Source organism: Hemiscyllium ocellatum, chromosome 18, assembly GCF_020745735.1.
Source record: "Hemiscyllium ocellatum isolate sHemOce1 chromosome 18, sHemOce1.pat.X.cur, whole genome shotgun sequence".
Taxonomy (NCBI): Eukaryota; Metazoa; Chordata; class Chondrichthyes; order Orectolobiformes; family Hemiscylliidae; genus Hemiscyllium; species Hemiscyllium ocellatum.
This window is the reverse complement of record NC_083418.1, coordinates 42,892,772-42,908,874: the sequence shown is the minus strand read 5'-3', so window position 1 is coordinate 42,908,874 and position 16,103 is coordinate 42,892,772. Positions and strand designations below refer to the sequence as shown.

General features: G+C 41.5%; 1 protein-coding gene across 1 annotated transcript in view; it reads right to left on the bottom strand.

The window, feature by feature from the left end:
- The window catches only part of LOC132824295 (nuclear receptor-interacting protein 3-like), a 38,313-nt gene extending 33,474 nt beyond the window's left edge, over nucleotides 1-4,839 (bottom strand). Inside the window, exons 1-2 of the mRNA XM_060838638.1 lie at nucleotides 4,666-4,839; nucleotides 2,259-2,441 (exon numbers count right to left, since the gene is read on the bottom strand). Coding sequence (XP_060694621.1) covers nucleotides 2,259-2,441; nucleotides 4,666-4,839 — 357 coding nt within the window. The remainder of the gene's footprint in view (nucleotides 1-2,258; nucleotides 2,442-4,665) is intronic.
- Between the last annotated feature and the right edge of the window lie 11,264 nt (nucleotides 4,840-16,103).

The following is a 16,103-nucleotide window of genomic DNA, read 5'->3' as shown; positions in this document are numbered from 1 at the left end:
ACTGAGTCCAGTATATGAAAAGAATGCATTATTTCTTCCAGACAAATACCATTGGAGAAGGAGAAAAAAATGTGTAATTCTCCTGACAGATTTTGGATCATGTTTTCAGTTATTAGGAGCACAATATTCTCTGAGGCATCAGATACTAAAACATTACAACAGTTGACAGATTTAGTCGAGGAATATTATGACCTCAAACCTCCACTGATTCTGAGACACTATCAGTTTTACTCAGCAATTCAAGAACCAGAGGAATCCACATCGAGATTTTTGACTCGATTAAGATGACTAGCAGAGCCATGTGACTTTGATTTAACCCTAAATGAGATGCTGAGACACTGTTTGGTATGTGGGATTAATAGTGTAACCATGTAAAAGCGAGTACTCGCTGAAGCCCAACTGGACTTCAAACAGGCACCACAACTGGCCTTGTCATTGGAAAATACAGCAAGTGAATCATTTGAGTTGCAGGACATTCTGGTGGAAGTGGACACCCTTGTCAGCCTGGGGAAGAGCAATTGGTGAAGGCAATTGTATGGTCTCACTCAGGACATATCCTGAACAGAGGGACTATAGGTCAGCCCACAGCAAAACCTCAAAACAAAGCCAAACCTCAGCAAGACGGTTAAAATTTTCTTCAGGATCTAGGCTAGCAAGCCGTTGAAGTTACTACCACTATGCAGACTCAAGACAGCAACAGAGCCCCACTAGACCTAAATTGAGGAAGAGAACAGATAGGCTGCTATTCAGAAGGAAATTTGTAATAATAACAGACCACAAATCCCTGCTGGGTCTACTTAAAGAGGACAAGGAAGTACTGCCCATAGATTAAGGCTGAATTCAGCAGTGAGCTCTAATATAAAGTGCCTACAATTACAAGTTGGAACATTGTCTGGCAAATGTGGATGCTTTGAGCCACCTCCCCCTGGCAGATACATCATTGGTGGCACCACCACTGGAATGGTCTACAGTGATTTTACGTTTTCTGGACACACTTCTAGTCACAGCTGACAATATCAGATTTTAGATAAAGAAAGATCTGGTCCTGGCAAAACTGAAACAGATGGTGGTGATGGGAGAAACCAAAGGGCTATTGTAACCAGAACTGAGACCTTTTTGGACCTGGAGAGACCAGTAGAGAACAGTACATTGTTATAGGGGCAAGAGTGACTGTCCCAAGCAAAGGTCATTGCCATATACTGGCTGAACTCCACCAGGGTCATCCAGAGATTTCCAAAACTAAGATATTGGTGACACGTTTATGTCCGGTGGCCAGGATTGGATGCTGACAGAGGCGTGTTGGTGGACAGTGCTCAGAGTGCCACAAGGACAAAAATTACTGACAGCAGCTCCCCATTTGTGGGAATAGCCAGGGAAACTCTTACATATCAACTGTTCAGATCCTTTCATGGGTTTTATGTTCTTAGTCGTTGTGGTTGCTTACTCAAAGTGGCTGAACATGCACAGACTTCATTTATCAAACACAGGGACGATGGTAGAGAAACTGCTGGCATGATTTGTAAAACACTAACTCCTGAAAGTGTTGGTCACAGATAATGGGCTGTTGTTTAGCGAGAGAGACTGTTTACTTAAATGGACAAAGATTGGTGTAGGAACAATGGGAATGACACTGCATGGGTAAGAGGCATGGTCAATACGAGGTCAGTCCTCAGGCGACTAACATCTTTACCCATCATCTTTACCCATGAAGCTTTCTAAAGTAAAATACCATAAGTGCAGGAAATCTGAAATAAGAAGCTAGGAAAATTCAGCAAATTAGTTGGCATCTGTGAAGACAATTACAGTTAATTTTTCAGGTCACAGAACTTCCATCAGAACTGAACTCGATTTCTGTGCACAGATTTAGCTAATCTGTTGAGATTTTCCAGCTTTTGTTTTCCAGGTTGTTTTCTTCATTAATCCCTTCAGTGCTAAACATGGTTTCTTCCAGGAGGTAAGGCTCATTAATACTACCAATCAATTATGAAAACAACTTATTCAATAATTTACAAAGTGAGGATTGAATAAATAAATGCTTCAAATCAGACTTTTGCTATATACACAAGGATCAATGAAGCAAATGCACAAACAAGCTTTGCAATTTCAAGCATTATTTTAAAAAGGACCGATGTGGTTTTTCTACTTCTCTTTACATATTTATGTAACCTAAATAGAAATATGATTATTTATACAAATGGCATTGATTTTATACATTTTGGTTGAATTATGTTATACCCTTTGATAGGAACTGGCCTTACCTTGCAACGCACAAATATTAGGTCCTCTTCCTGTGTTTTTTTGTGAAATTCTTGTTTAGTTTGATGAAAACTTATGTTCTGAACTGGAAATGAATTATTAGAAGACCATGTCTCTCGATTGTTGGCTCGGAATTTTGACAAGTTGGTTTCTAGTAAACGTCTCTGCAAAATGTTATGTGGTTGCTAAAAGGAAAATGTTTAAGAATACAGTAAAGTCATATAAGAACAATTACATTGACATCCTTAGTCTTTATCTAGAATTATCATGCAAAACAATTTTGCCTATTCAAGAGTGCTTCAGCATCCAACTGTGTAGATAACAATGACCAGTTCAATACATTCTTTCGTTTCAAGTAAGTCACCACTATAGGCTAAAATGGTACCAATCCTAATTGTCATTATTCCAAAGTAAGGAGAGAAAGTTTTTAAGAGAAAAAAAATTGGAGGTGAATATTTTCCCAAATTACTAAGCGAGGCTAATACCACTCTTTATTATGCAATAAATCTGACAGCTACTTGTGGTGGTCGCATGCGCTGTTACACAACAAAATCTGAAGTTGCTATCAGGGATAACCCTGTACAAGAGTGGGATATCCTGATAGTTCCAGCTTTGAAAAACATGCTATCGAGTGAACTTGGGGTACTTGCTTCAGAGGGGGTTCTTGAATCTGATTGGTCAAAGAACCTCACCATTCCTTGTCCTATTCACACATGGCACAGATGTACAGACATCGTGCTGGATCAGTAACCAGGTTACAGCAGCTCGGAAGCCCAAATAAATTTGAGGGCAGCTTTAAGCAATGGATGTGAGCATCATTAGTTTATCTTTGGCCTCTAAAATTGAAACCTGTAAAACCATACAAGTAAGGAGAAGACAGTAGTACGTGTCTGCTTCAGCAACTGCATGGAATGTTTTCATAGAACGTTATCGCAAAGAAACAAGTCATTGAACCCTTCAAGTGCTCATAAACCACTATCCCAGTTGTCTGTTAGTTTCATTTAAATATATTCTTCTATTTAATAAACGTAATGGATTTTTCTTCAACAAAGATTTGTGGTAGAACACTCCACATCCCATCCTTCCTGTCTGAAGAGTATTGTTTTAAATTTGTGCCGGTTAAAATGCTGATACAATTCATTTTCCATAAAATAGTCCTTAATCTATTATGCATGTATCATTTTATCTGGGAAGGAGGTGAACCAAATGGGTAGTTTGGGAAATTCTGGATAAATGGTCTTTGGGTTCTGAAATTATGGGGACTAGACTTCCCAACTAGTTATTCTAACACTGGAGCTAACCTGCTACAAAACTGGAATTTATATTGTGTGGCGTGACTCATTAATTAAAATGTCTTCAGCTTTGCAAGCAAATATGTTTCATGTTCTAAAATATTAAAATGTCTCCAAAATTATCTGGGCAAACCACACATGTATTAATGAGTTGTCAAGGGTCAGTTATGAAATCAGAATTGACATTTTAAGAGTATTCTTAATCAGATTCCATTTCACACCCATTGGTCACCTATTAAACTGCAATATTTCCATAGATCAAATTGTATTCCAGTTTTCTTCACGAATAAACGCTAAGGGGTTATCCCTTTAAAGAGTCTATAGAGGTTGGGGGTCGGTTAGTTCAACCCTGTTCTGAGATGATCCTTATTCACTTCCCTCAGGAAAACGCCCCCGGCTGATTACTCTAACTGAGAGTGCTGCCCGGTTTGTGTCCCCGTCAGATCACTTCGAGCATACACTGGCGCAATTTTGACTTCAGGTGATAATGTAAACATTGAACTGGCCGCCTGTTTTAAACCTCTCCCGATATTTGGCTGTGAAATTCAGCACTGGACAGCAGCCGAACACACCCAAAGTGTCACATACAATATACAATCGTGAGTACTTCTCGAATAATCAAAAAAAATCACCATCAATGGATCAGCTAATGTTTAGTTCAACCCCAAATGAAGGGGTTCCCCATATTGTAACGAGCACTTTAAATTTGAGAACGCTGTGGACTGGAGAATTCCGATCGCTGCTGAATTGGATGTATTACAGTTTGTTCCTTTTCTAAATGATGCACTCGCATAACAAAAAAAAATGGGAAATGGGAGAAGATGGTATGGAGATTTTTAAACATATTTTCAGAACTCGAACAACGAAACACAGAAATCAGGATTTTATGAAGATCTACATTTAATAATACGCCAGCACCTCACAGGACTACTTGTGAATCCTCCGCCCGGAGAAATGGATAGAAATTCTTGTTTAGACCACTTTAAGTACCAGTGGAGTGTGTTAAAATCCTCTCCATACCATCCGCATATTGTGGAAATGCCAGCAACAGGATAACCAGTGATGGAAAATAACATCCCCTCACTGGTCACACAGCAAATATCAGACAGGCACTTACGGTTTCTTTGGAGGTTCCCAGTTTTTTGAGACCATCCAGGGGCAGTAGATCCGCCGAGTCTTTATGGATGAACTGTACTGCTTGTTTCATCCGCCTCTGCTGGCGGAGAGAGGCAGCCTCTCGGACATCCATTTGCTGGCGTCGATTTTCTTTCAGGATATCCGAGTAAAACATTCCCCGCACTCAAAAGAAGCGTGGCCACCCTGCAACCATGGGGTGAAAGAAAATACCCGAGCAGTTGCCAGAGCTCATTAAAACCTCCCAATCGAAATGAGAAGCTTTTCCGAGGTGGCCACTTTTAAAGGGCCGCGCCTTAGACTTCTCTGATTGACAGGAAGGCTCCAGCCCCCCAGAGAGGACAAAACACTGTGCTCGAGAAATAATTTTTCCCGAAACGAGCTGCTACTCCTGACTTTTACTCAACGAGCATAGCACAGGGAAAAAAAAGGCTGCTGTCCTACCATCTTGCAGTTGACTCTAACCAGCAGTCTACACTGCAGGCAGCTCAAGTTCCTGCCAACTCAAGGACCACCATATTTAACTCAGCTCTAGATGCAGTCAGTCTGCAAAGGAAATACATACTGTTTAACACGAGACAAAGCAATTAGGTTTTGCATTGTAAAATTTGTTTGACGTGTGCAATTTTTTATGAAATATTGCATTTACATAGTATCACAATGACCCCAGGGTGTGTTAAAGCAATTTACAATCAAATAAACAAATTGTAAATCTAGCCACTTGTTGATTCTTCGTTGAGATTGATAACTTTCAGTCAGGACTCCGAAGGCAGCTTCAAACCTGCAAGGATGACGCAATGAAATTGTAGGTCTTAGGATGTTTACTTTGACAGAAGACGAAAAGAATTACTGAAAAGCAAAACACATCACAGGTATATGGTATTCTGTTCTTTATGTGGACAATGTTTCTCAGAATCGTGCAAAACTATTCTGAGGTCTCAAGGGCTTTTTTCTTTCCTTTCTCAGTCTGGTAAACTCTAGTCTCAGAATGGTCTTCTGTATTTCTGGAGATCTTACCTCTAATAGACCTCTAAATTGTATTATAGAGCCCCTAATAGTCAGAGGAAATTGGGAAGCAAATTTGTAAGGAGATCTCAGTTATCTGTAAGAATAATAGGGTGGTTATGGTACGGGATTTTAACTTTTCAAACATAGACTGGGACTACCAGTGTGTTAAAGGATTAGATAGAGAGGAATTTGTTAAGCGTGTACAAGAAAATTTTCTGATTCAGTATGTGGATGTACCTACCTGAGAAGGTACAAAACTTGACCTATTAGAGTCATAGAGATGTACAGCATGGAAACAGAGCCTTTGGTCCAACCTGTCCATGCCGACCAGATATCCCAACCCAATCTAGCCCCACCTGCCAGCACCCGGCCCATATCCCTCCAAACCCTTCCTATTCATATACCCATCCAAATGTCTTTTAAATGTTGGATTGTACCAGCCTCCACCACTTCTTATGATATTGGGATCTTGTTACTACACAGTCTAGAAAAATTCCAAGGTATTTTTCTTTTAACTCCTCAGTTCTGTGGTCTTCCTTTGGCTTCTCCACAACAAGGGGTGTCACTTCCACTTTGGATCCTGCTACATTATTCCCAAAAACAAACTGTATTCTTGGAACTGACACTCCGTCAATCACTCCCACTGTTACTTCCCCAGTCTTGAGTTGGCACTCCAAACTGATCTTACATAGGGGTACGCTACATTTCTGTCCATCTATCCCACAAAATACCACTCTCTCAGGTAACAGGTCAGAAAGAGTGCAAATACATTCATCGCTTACTATTAGAGACTGGCTAGATCCTGTGTCTCTCAAAATTATAAAGTTTTGCCCTCTTCCCCCTGTTTTTTTCTGAGTAACTTTACCCACAGAGACTAAGTCTTTACAGAGATCAGGCACTAATTCCATACCCAGCCCCTGCCTAGGTTGTGCACTCTCCTGCAGCTCCTCGATTTTTCTTGGGGTTTCCTTTACTACTTTCACTAACGCCACTGGTTTAGATCCTTTTAACCACATCTTTTCCCACGGTGCCTTTCTTTGACGACACACCCATCTATCAAAATTACTATGTTTAATTCTTTCGAACTCAATATAAGTTGGACCTGGTTCCTTCTTTAAGTTTCTGAACCGCTGTCTATACGCTTCTGGTACCAATTCATAAACACTCAAAATAGCCTGTTTTTGACATCTGCATAATCTCTTGACCTTCACATGGCAGTGCTGCAAATACCCCATTAGCTCTGCCTACCAGCATAGTCTGAGCTAGCATTACCCACAAGTTCTCTGACTATCCATCTGCCTAGCCAATTTTTCAAATGAAAAAGAAGGCTTTGACATCTTTCTGATCAAAATGTGGCAATGGTTTCCAGACTGCTAACTAGTCGTAGGACAGGTGCTTGTAATCTCTTTGTGCAAAACAACATTCACTCTTTCTTAAAAGGTACAGTACACGCCTTCAAATTCATAATACAATGGTAATGTGAATCACATATGCATGTGTTGAACTTGGAATGCTAATTACCTCTCTTTGAGAGCTCAACTGTCCACCTTGGAAATAAATGGATTGTTTAAATACAACCTGACATTCTCAACACTTATGGAACTTTGGAAACTTATCAATTTATCCATTGTTAGCACACAGGTACCACTATTCTCTTGAATCTTAAGCAACCTGAACCAATGCTCAAAGTGCATACAAGTACTGGGCAGATTCAACCCAGAAAGTCCACAAATCGACTAGAAAAATGTATCCCCCAAGCACCAGAAGGGACATTGAGAGCTGAGACCCAAGAACAAAAGGGATATTAAGAGGTGGAGGTGGGAGATTCTGAGAGCTGGAGGGTGCCATTGAGAGGAGGGCCTTGTGAATGTCAGGGGGGCTGTTGAGAGCTGCCTTTGTCTGAGATGAGTGGCCTCTTCCCTGTGGCTGGAGGGGCTTTTAATAGATGTTTGCGTTCCAGTTGGTTGGACCTGGGATGCCAACCAAAGAAAGTCAAGCATGGGCAGAAGAAGTGGTTGCTGAAGGAACAGGAGGCCTCTTGGGAGATGTTGGAGGCTGGAGAAAGGGTGAGGAGAGAAGCAGGCTGCAAAAGGCCTTTTTTGGAGTAGAAGGTGGCTGTGAGGAATGTGGTGTGAGAGGGAGGTTGCAAAGATTGGGGAAAGGAAAGCTGCAAATCGGAAGGATCAAATTTCAACCTATCAGCCAAGAATACTGAATTACCAGGGATCCAAAAAAGTTTCAAATCCTGGAATCCTTGCAAATCAATGTGGAATGTCAAGTATTCCATAAGTTCAGGAGCTATTGTACTTATTGATCTTTCCGTAATGAACACTTCAATGGTTAAATGTAAGTCCAAGGTTGAAATCCAAATTGCAGTAAATGGAATTTATCTACCTGGAAAAAAATGTACCATAATTCAACTTCTGCATGTGTGAGAGTCTAAAACCCTGTTTGTAAATACAAATTCAGAAAATATTGTTACTACCTGGTAGTATCACTGAATCAATGAGATAGTGAGAATGAAAAAATAGTCCTTAAAAATTAAACACAGCTTACCAAAATAAAAAGGAGCCCCAAAAATAAAAGAAACCTTGAAAACATCTCGACAGAAATCTCAAAAACAAAATGTTGAAACTACCTTGCACTTGTCTCCAAGTGTAACAGTCTGGACAGGCTTTAATTTCCAACAGTCATCCTACTTAGGTTTACTGTCAGACAGACTTGAGCAGGCCACAAAAACACACTCATTTTACCCTAAATTTAAAGGATTTTGACAATCTTGTATACATTGTAACTGTAACACATTGGTTTAATGTGATAAAAAAAATTTGCAGTCAATTGACACATAGCAAGGCCCCACAATAAATGGTCTGATTACAATGTTGGCTGAAGAATATCACCCTTCGCAGAGACTAGGAAAGCTCCCTAGATCTTATTCTGTTCATGTAATGAGGTCTTTGTATGTATCTTGGAGAGTAGACATGGTCTTAGTTAAAAATATAAAAATAATGACTGCAGATGGTGGAAACCAGATTCTGGATTAGTGGTACTGGAAGAGCACAGCAGTTCAGGCAGCATCCAAAGTGCAGCGAAATTGACGTTTCGGGCAAAAGCCCTTCATCAGGAATAAAGGCAGTGAGCCTGAAGCGTGGAGAGATAAGCTAGAGGAGGGTTGGGTGGGGAGAAAGTAGCATAGAGTACAATTGGTGATTGGGGGAGGGAATGAAGGTGATTGGTCAGGGAGGAGAGGGTGGAGTGGATAGGTGGAAAAGGAGTGAGGCAGACAGGACAAGTCCGGACAAGTCATGGGGACAGTACAGTTTTCTCATTTCCCCTTCCCCCACCTCACCCTAGTTCCAAACTTCCAACTCAGCACTGTCCCCATGACTTGTCCTACCTGCCTAGCTCCTTTTCCACCTATCCACTCCACCCTCTCCTCCCTGACCAATCACCTTCATCCCCTCCCCCACTCACCCATTGTACTCTATGCTACTTTCTCCCCACCCCCACCCTCCTCTAGCTTATCTCTCCACGCTTCAGGCTCACTGCCTTTATTCCTGATGAAGGGCTTTTGCCCTAAACGTCAATTTCGCTGCACTTTAGTTAAAAATGTGTCATCAACAAGATCTTGTGCTGAAGTACCCAGCCAATTATAGACTGAAATCTCTAGTTTTGGGCTTGAACCCATGACATTCTGATTGTAGTGATCTTCTCTAAACTTAGGTAAAGCAAAACAAAAACTTGCTTAAGGGATGACTACTGATGTGTACATTTGGGTTTTTTTCTAATTCCAATATTCAATGTTTTGTTTTAAATAAACTAATCTCTACTTTCGTTGTGATTCTGTTCGCCGAGCTGGGAATTTGTGTTGCAGGCATTTCGTCTCCTGTCTAGGTGACATCCTCAGTGCTTGGGAGCCTCCTGTGAAGCGCTTCTGTGATCTTTCCTCCGACATTTGTAGTGGTTTGAATCTGCCACTTCCGGTTGTCAGTTCCAGCTGTCCGCTGCAGTGGTCGGTATATTGGGTCCAGGTCGATGTTCTTATTGATTGAATCTGTGGATGAGTGCCATGCCTCTAGGAATTCCCTGGCGTTCTCTGTTTGGCTTGTCCTATAATAGTAGTGTTGTCCCAGTCGAATTCACGTTGCTTGTCATTTGAGTGTGTGGCTACTAAGGATAGCTGGTCGTGTCGTTTCGTGGCTAGTTGGTGTTCATGGATGCGGATTGTTAGCTGTCTTCCTGTTTGTCCTATGTAGTGTGTTGTGCAGTCCTTGCATGGGATTTTGTACACTACCAATGTAGCAAAACCAATGTAGTGTACAAAATCCCATGCAAGGACTGCACAAAACACTACATAGCACAAACGGGAAAACAGCTAATGATCCGCATCCATGAACACTAACTAGCCACGAAACAACACGATCAGTTATCCTTAGTAGCCACACACACAGATGACAAGCAACATGAATTCGACTGGGACAATACTTCTATTATGGGACAAGCCAAACAGAGAACAGCCAGGGAATTTCAAGAAGCATGGCGCTCATCCACAGATTCAATCAATAAGCACATCGACTTGGACCCAATATACCGACCACTGCAGCGCACAGCTGGAACTGACAACTGGAAGTGACAGATTCAAACCACTACAAATGCCAGAAAAGCGCTTCACAGGAGGCTCCCAAGCACTAAGGATGTCACCTAAACAGGGGACGAAACGTCTGCAACACAAATTCCCAGCTCGGCGAACAGAACCACAACAATGAGCACCCGAGCTACAAATCTTCTCACAAACTTTGAATATCTACCTTTTGTTAAACCTGTGGTAGAAATGAATTATAGAAATGGTCAACACTTTTTGCAGTTATAATATACTAAATTCTTATTTAATGGACACTCAATTTGCTATAATTTCATTATATATTTAATGTAACAGAAATGAATAGGAAAAAGACGTAGTTTTTAAAATCCAAAATATATTGAAAGGGGTCTGTTAAAAGAGGAGAAAAAGATGTAGCTGGAGAGGTTTAGCAAGGAAATTTGAGAGATCAAGTCTAGACAGCAGATGCTATTCAAGCAGATGAAAGAATCAACAAACAATCAAGGTATTTTTCAATGTATAATTCCAGTTACATCACACTGTAAACTTTTGCTATAAATTCTGTGTCTTACAATTGTTTCCTCCACAACCACCTGATGAAGGAGCGGCGCTCTGAAAGCTAGTGCTTCCAATTAAACCTGTTGGACTATAATCTGGGGTTGTGTGATTTTTAACTTTGTACTCCCAGTCCAACACCGGTATCTCCAAATCATGACTACTATCGACACCACTGACTGCCGGCTTAAAGTGGAGAGGATCTCCAAGAAGGTCGCACATATCGACACACAAATGCAGGCAAGCAGGAAAGATCCCAAAAGGATTATGGATCACGAACCTGCTCAGGTCGATCTACAAAACTACGCAGAGAGACTTTGCCACTGCACCTCTCACAAACTCCTCAATCATCTTATGCACCACAACCTTGAAATTCAGATGGAGTGCACACTCTCATCCTGCGCTCAGGATACAGCAGTACAATTATGCAGCATTGCCAAACAGACAAGACGACAAGACTACACCATGTACATGCACACCAAGAACAAAAAATTGGAGAAACTTGGCATTCTCACCAGTAGTAGCAAAGCCCACCCTGGCACCACAGCGGATAGTATTACCACTTCAGGGAAGTCGATGATCAACTTATCAGACCACACCCTTCGACCGGAAGAGATTGAAGTCCTGAGCAGGGGTCTCAACTTCTGCCCCACCACCAAAATGGACCCGTTGGGTCTTGCAGCAGACACGGAGGAGTTCATCAGATGAATGAGATTCTGGGAATTCTTTCAAGGTGCCAGCACTGATCCCAATGAACCCCTAGAACAGTCACCACAGGGATCTGTAGAGGAGCGATCAAAGACAGTGTCAACTTGGACCCCACCAGAGGGCTGCTGCCCTGGGCTTGACATGTACACTCAAACTGTCAGGAAATATATCAATAGCAGCCGTACCCACAAGGTAGAGCAAAACATCACCCGTTCACAACGCAACGCCATCCAGGCTCTCAAAACCAATCACAACATTATCTGCTGGTTTGATAACAAAGGAGGAGCCATTGTCATTCAGAATAAAACAGATTACTGCAAGGAAGTGTACCAACAACAGAAGAACCAGGAACACTCGAGGCAACTACCAGCTGATCCGACCAAAGAACACACCCATGAATTAGACACATTGATCAGGACTTTGGATCCAGAGCTTCAGAGTTCCCTATGCACCCCTCATCCCACGTACTTCTCATGTAGGCAACTTCTACTGCCTTCCAAAGGTACACAAAGCCAATAAACCAAGACGTCCCATCGTATCAGGCGATGGGACCCTGTATGAGAATCTCTCTGACTATTTTGAAGGCATCTTGAAACCTATTATACAGGGGATTCCCAGCTTCTGTTGCGACACTACGGATTTCTTACAGAAACTCAGCACCCACGGACCAGTCGAACCGGGAATATTCCTCATTACAGTGGACATTTCAGCACTCTACACCAGCATCCCCCAAAATGACGGCATTGCAGCAACAGCTTCAGTACTCAACACCAACAACTGCCAATCTCCAAACACCATCCTACAACTCATCCACTTTATCCTCGATCACAACATCTTTGACAACAAGTTCTTCATCCAGACACGTGAAACAGCCGTGGGGTCCAAATTTGCACCCCAATATACTAACATCTTCATGCATAGGTTCGAACAAGACATCACTCTACAGAGGACTTTGAACCAACATTATACACCGGGTGCATTGACGACATTTTCTTCCTCTGGACTGTGGTGAGGAGTCACTGATAAAACTCCACAGTGATATCAACAAGTTTTATCCCACCATCAAACTCACCATGAACTACTCTCGACAATCTGTTTCATTGTTGGACACATGCATCTCCATCTCAGCACCACACTCTACCCACAGACAACCTCACAATGCTACACTTCTCCAACTTCCACCCAAAACATATTAAAACAGCCCTCCCCTATGGACAAGCCCTACGTGTACACCAGATTTGTTCAGATGAGGAGGAAAGTGACGGGCACCTGGAAGTACTCAGGGATGCCCTCATTAGAACGGGGTACAATACTCAACTCATCGACCGCCAGTTCTGACGTGCCACAGCAAGGAACCATAATAACCTCCTCAGGAGATAAGACACATACTGCAACGACAGGGTACCCTTCAGTACTTCCCAGGATCTGAAAAACTACGCCATGTTCTTTGTGACCTGCAACACATTATCAATGAGGATGAGCACCTCGCCAAGACCTTCCTCACACCTCCACTGCTCGCCTTTAAACAACCGCCAAACTTCAAACAGATCATTGTTTGTAGAAAGCTGCCTGGCTTTCAGGACAATGCCATACAACCCTGTCACGGTAGGCACTGCAAGACGTGTCAGAGTGAAGACATGGATATCACCATTACAAGTGGGGACACCTCCCACCCTGTACATGGCAGGTGCTCATGTGACCAGCTAATGTTGTTGATCTTATACGTTGCAGGCAAGGATGCCCTGAGGCATGGCACTTTGCCAATGGATGAATGGGCACCGCACAACAATCAACAGATAGGAGTGTTCCCTCTCAGTTGGAGAATACTTCAGCGGTCCAGGACATTCGACCTCAGACCTTCGGGTGACCATCCTCCAAGGCGGACTTCAGGACAGCAGCGAAAAGTGGCCGAGCAGAGGCTGATAGCTAAGTTCCGTACCCATAGGGAGGGCCTCAACCGGGACCTTGGGTTCATGTCAACTGCAGGTGACCACCATTGCACTACACACATAAATACTCCTACACACACACACACATATACACAGACACTCACACACACCCCTACCAACACACACATTCCCACACTCACACAAGCATCCTCTCACAGACTTAGACCACTCTACACTCACACACACACATATACACTCTCACAGACACTCACAACCCCACACCCCAGACACACACACTCCCACACTCTCACATGCACCCCTTCACAGACTTAGACACTCTAGACTCATACACACACATGTATGCTCTCTCTCACACTCACAACCCCCCATGACAGACAGACAGACACACACAAACCCAGATACATATACACATATACATATATGTTTGTGGGGTGAATTTGTACTTGCAGAGTTACATCGTACTTTGCTCAAAAACTGAATGAATTCATATAAGACTCTGTTAACTCACTTTTTAGATTAGAATCAGTCTAAACATTATGACACAGACAGGGGGCTAAGACCTTCAACATATTGTCTGGCTGACACCAATTGTTACAGTTAACCTGGGAATGTAACTTTAAAAAAAAATGTTTTGTGATTAACATATGAAAGAAGTGAAACTATCATGGTATTCGAAAAAATGAAAGACTCAACAAACAATCAAGGTATTTTTCAATGTATAATTTCAGTTACATCACACTGTAAACTTTTGCTATAAATTCTGTGTCTTACAATTATGTCCTCCACAACCACCTGATGAAGGAGCAGTGCTCTGAAAGCTAGTGCTTCCTGTTAAACCTGTTGGACTATAAACTGGTGTTCTGTGATTTTTAACTTTGTACTCCCCAGTCCAACACCAGTATCTCCAAATCACAATGCTAGAACTGATAATGATAGAGCACTTAGGTTGCCAGCGCTGGAGGAATGCAGATTTTTGAAAGATTGTCAGGCTGAAGTGATTTAATAGCAAGGAGTGAGAGATAGACATCAGTCATCAGAAGTGGAAAATATAAGCAAAATGTTGAGGATGCTTGAAATCAGGCAGGATCTACAGAGGAAAAAAGAAAGTTAATGTTTTGGATCAATGATCTTTCATCTGATGAACAACCCACGCTCTTATGATCTGCTGAGTGATTCTAATATTTTCAGTTTTATGTAGCTGATGTAGCCATAAATGGACAGAACATAAGAAGGGGGGTAGGGAAACATTGGAGAGGTGTTACTGTATAGGCTTTGAGGCAATGTGGAGGCCTGTTCTGCGGAAGTAAATAGCTACAATGGGGAATGCCAACAGCAGGATTCATTTTGTTCCCAATATTTGCCATTCCTGGTCCTTTTGATTCTTTTCTTTTTTCTTTATATTTCAATTTTCCTTTCTGTGTCCACCATATTTTCCAGTGCACACAAAAAAAATCTGCAATCATATCTGAAAATGAAGGTTTAAACGTGTTCCAACTGTGATGACAAGTCTAACATTAAAATGATGAGTCACAAAAGGTGGAATAAGGAGGAGGCAATAAAAGGCAGAAAATAATTATGAGCTGCTCAAGCTTCACTCCCACGCTGTTGTGTTGTTATCATCATCCCATTTTCTATGAAGTACTAGTCACCAGTTTCTTTGACTCGACACAGAGAATTCTTCCATGGCATAATTAGACTACATTAGCACCATTATCAAGTTTAAATTCCAACTTAGCAGTAGGCGAGCTTTGACATGAGTTTTCAATTGTTAAGTACTTCGTGGTTAATGGTACAGAAACAAAGAAATTCATGAAAAAAATATTTCAGAGACTCTCCTCCTACTGGCATGACAAGCAATGTCTTTTGTGCCACTTTGCTGGAATAGCATGGTGAATTGACTGCTCCAATATTCCACTTTAGTACATTTGAATCTATATTCACAACTGCCAATGTAGCTTTGTCTTTGTGTATGGAGAAAGATTAAAATCAGCCAAAGATCCAAACTAAGGAGATGTACACTTGATAGGGCAACTGTATGCATTTAGGAGAAAATGTTTGTTTTTTTTATTTGCCTTTATTGCCATTGACAAAAGCTGAGCAATGTGACAGAAGAAAAAGTAAATTTCATATGGCGTCTGGAGGCAAGTGAGGGAGTGCAATGGCATCTGACCCCCAGTTAATTACAACTCTTTAATTTCTTCATAAACTTCAATAGGAAATACTTTCAAAAACGAATATGGAAATAGAAAACCTTGTCACATGTACACATTCCAGTGCTTTAAACCCTCAATCTTTGTAAAATAGTTTAGTTGCAAGATGCAGGCTTGCCAACACCCAAATCACTACAAATGAGCTCCTTACACATTCAGTTACCAAAAAAGATACAAATCCGTTTGTAGAAAGAAGATGGAATTCTAAGAATAATGTTCAAAATAGAGAAAAGCCCTCATTTGTCCAGTATAATGTATATCCCAAAGTAACCCCGGTAGGGTTTATGCAACTCATCTCGGCTACAGGTAGGCAGCCAACTGATCAGCCTTTTGGGATTTTTTCTAATCTTTGAATTATTCGATGAAAAGCAGAATTATAAAATAAACAAATCATAGTAAAGGTCATAAGTTTTTTTAAAATGTAAAAGGT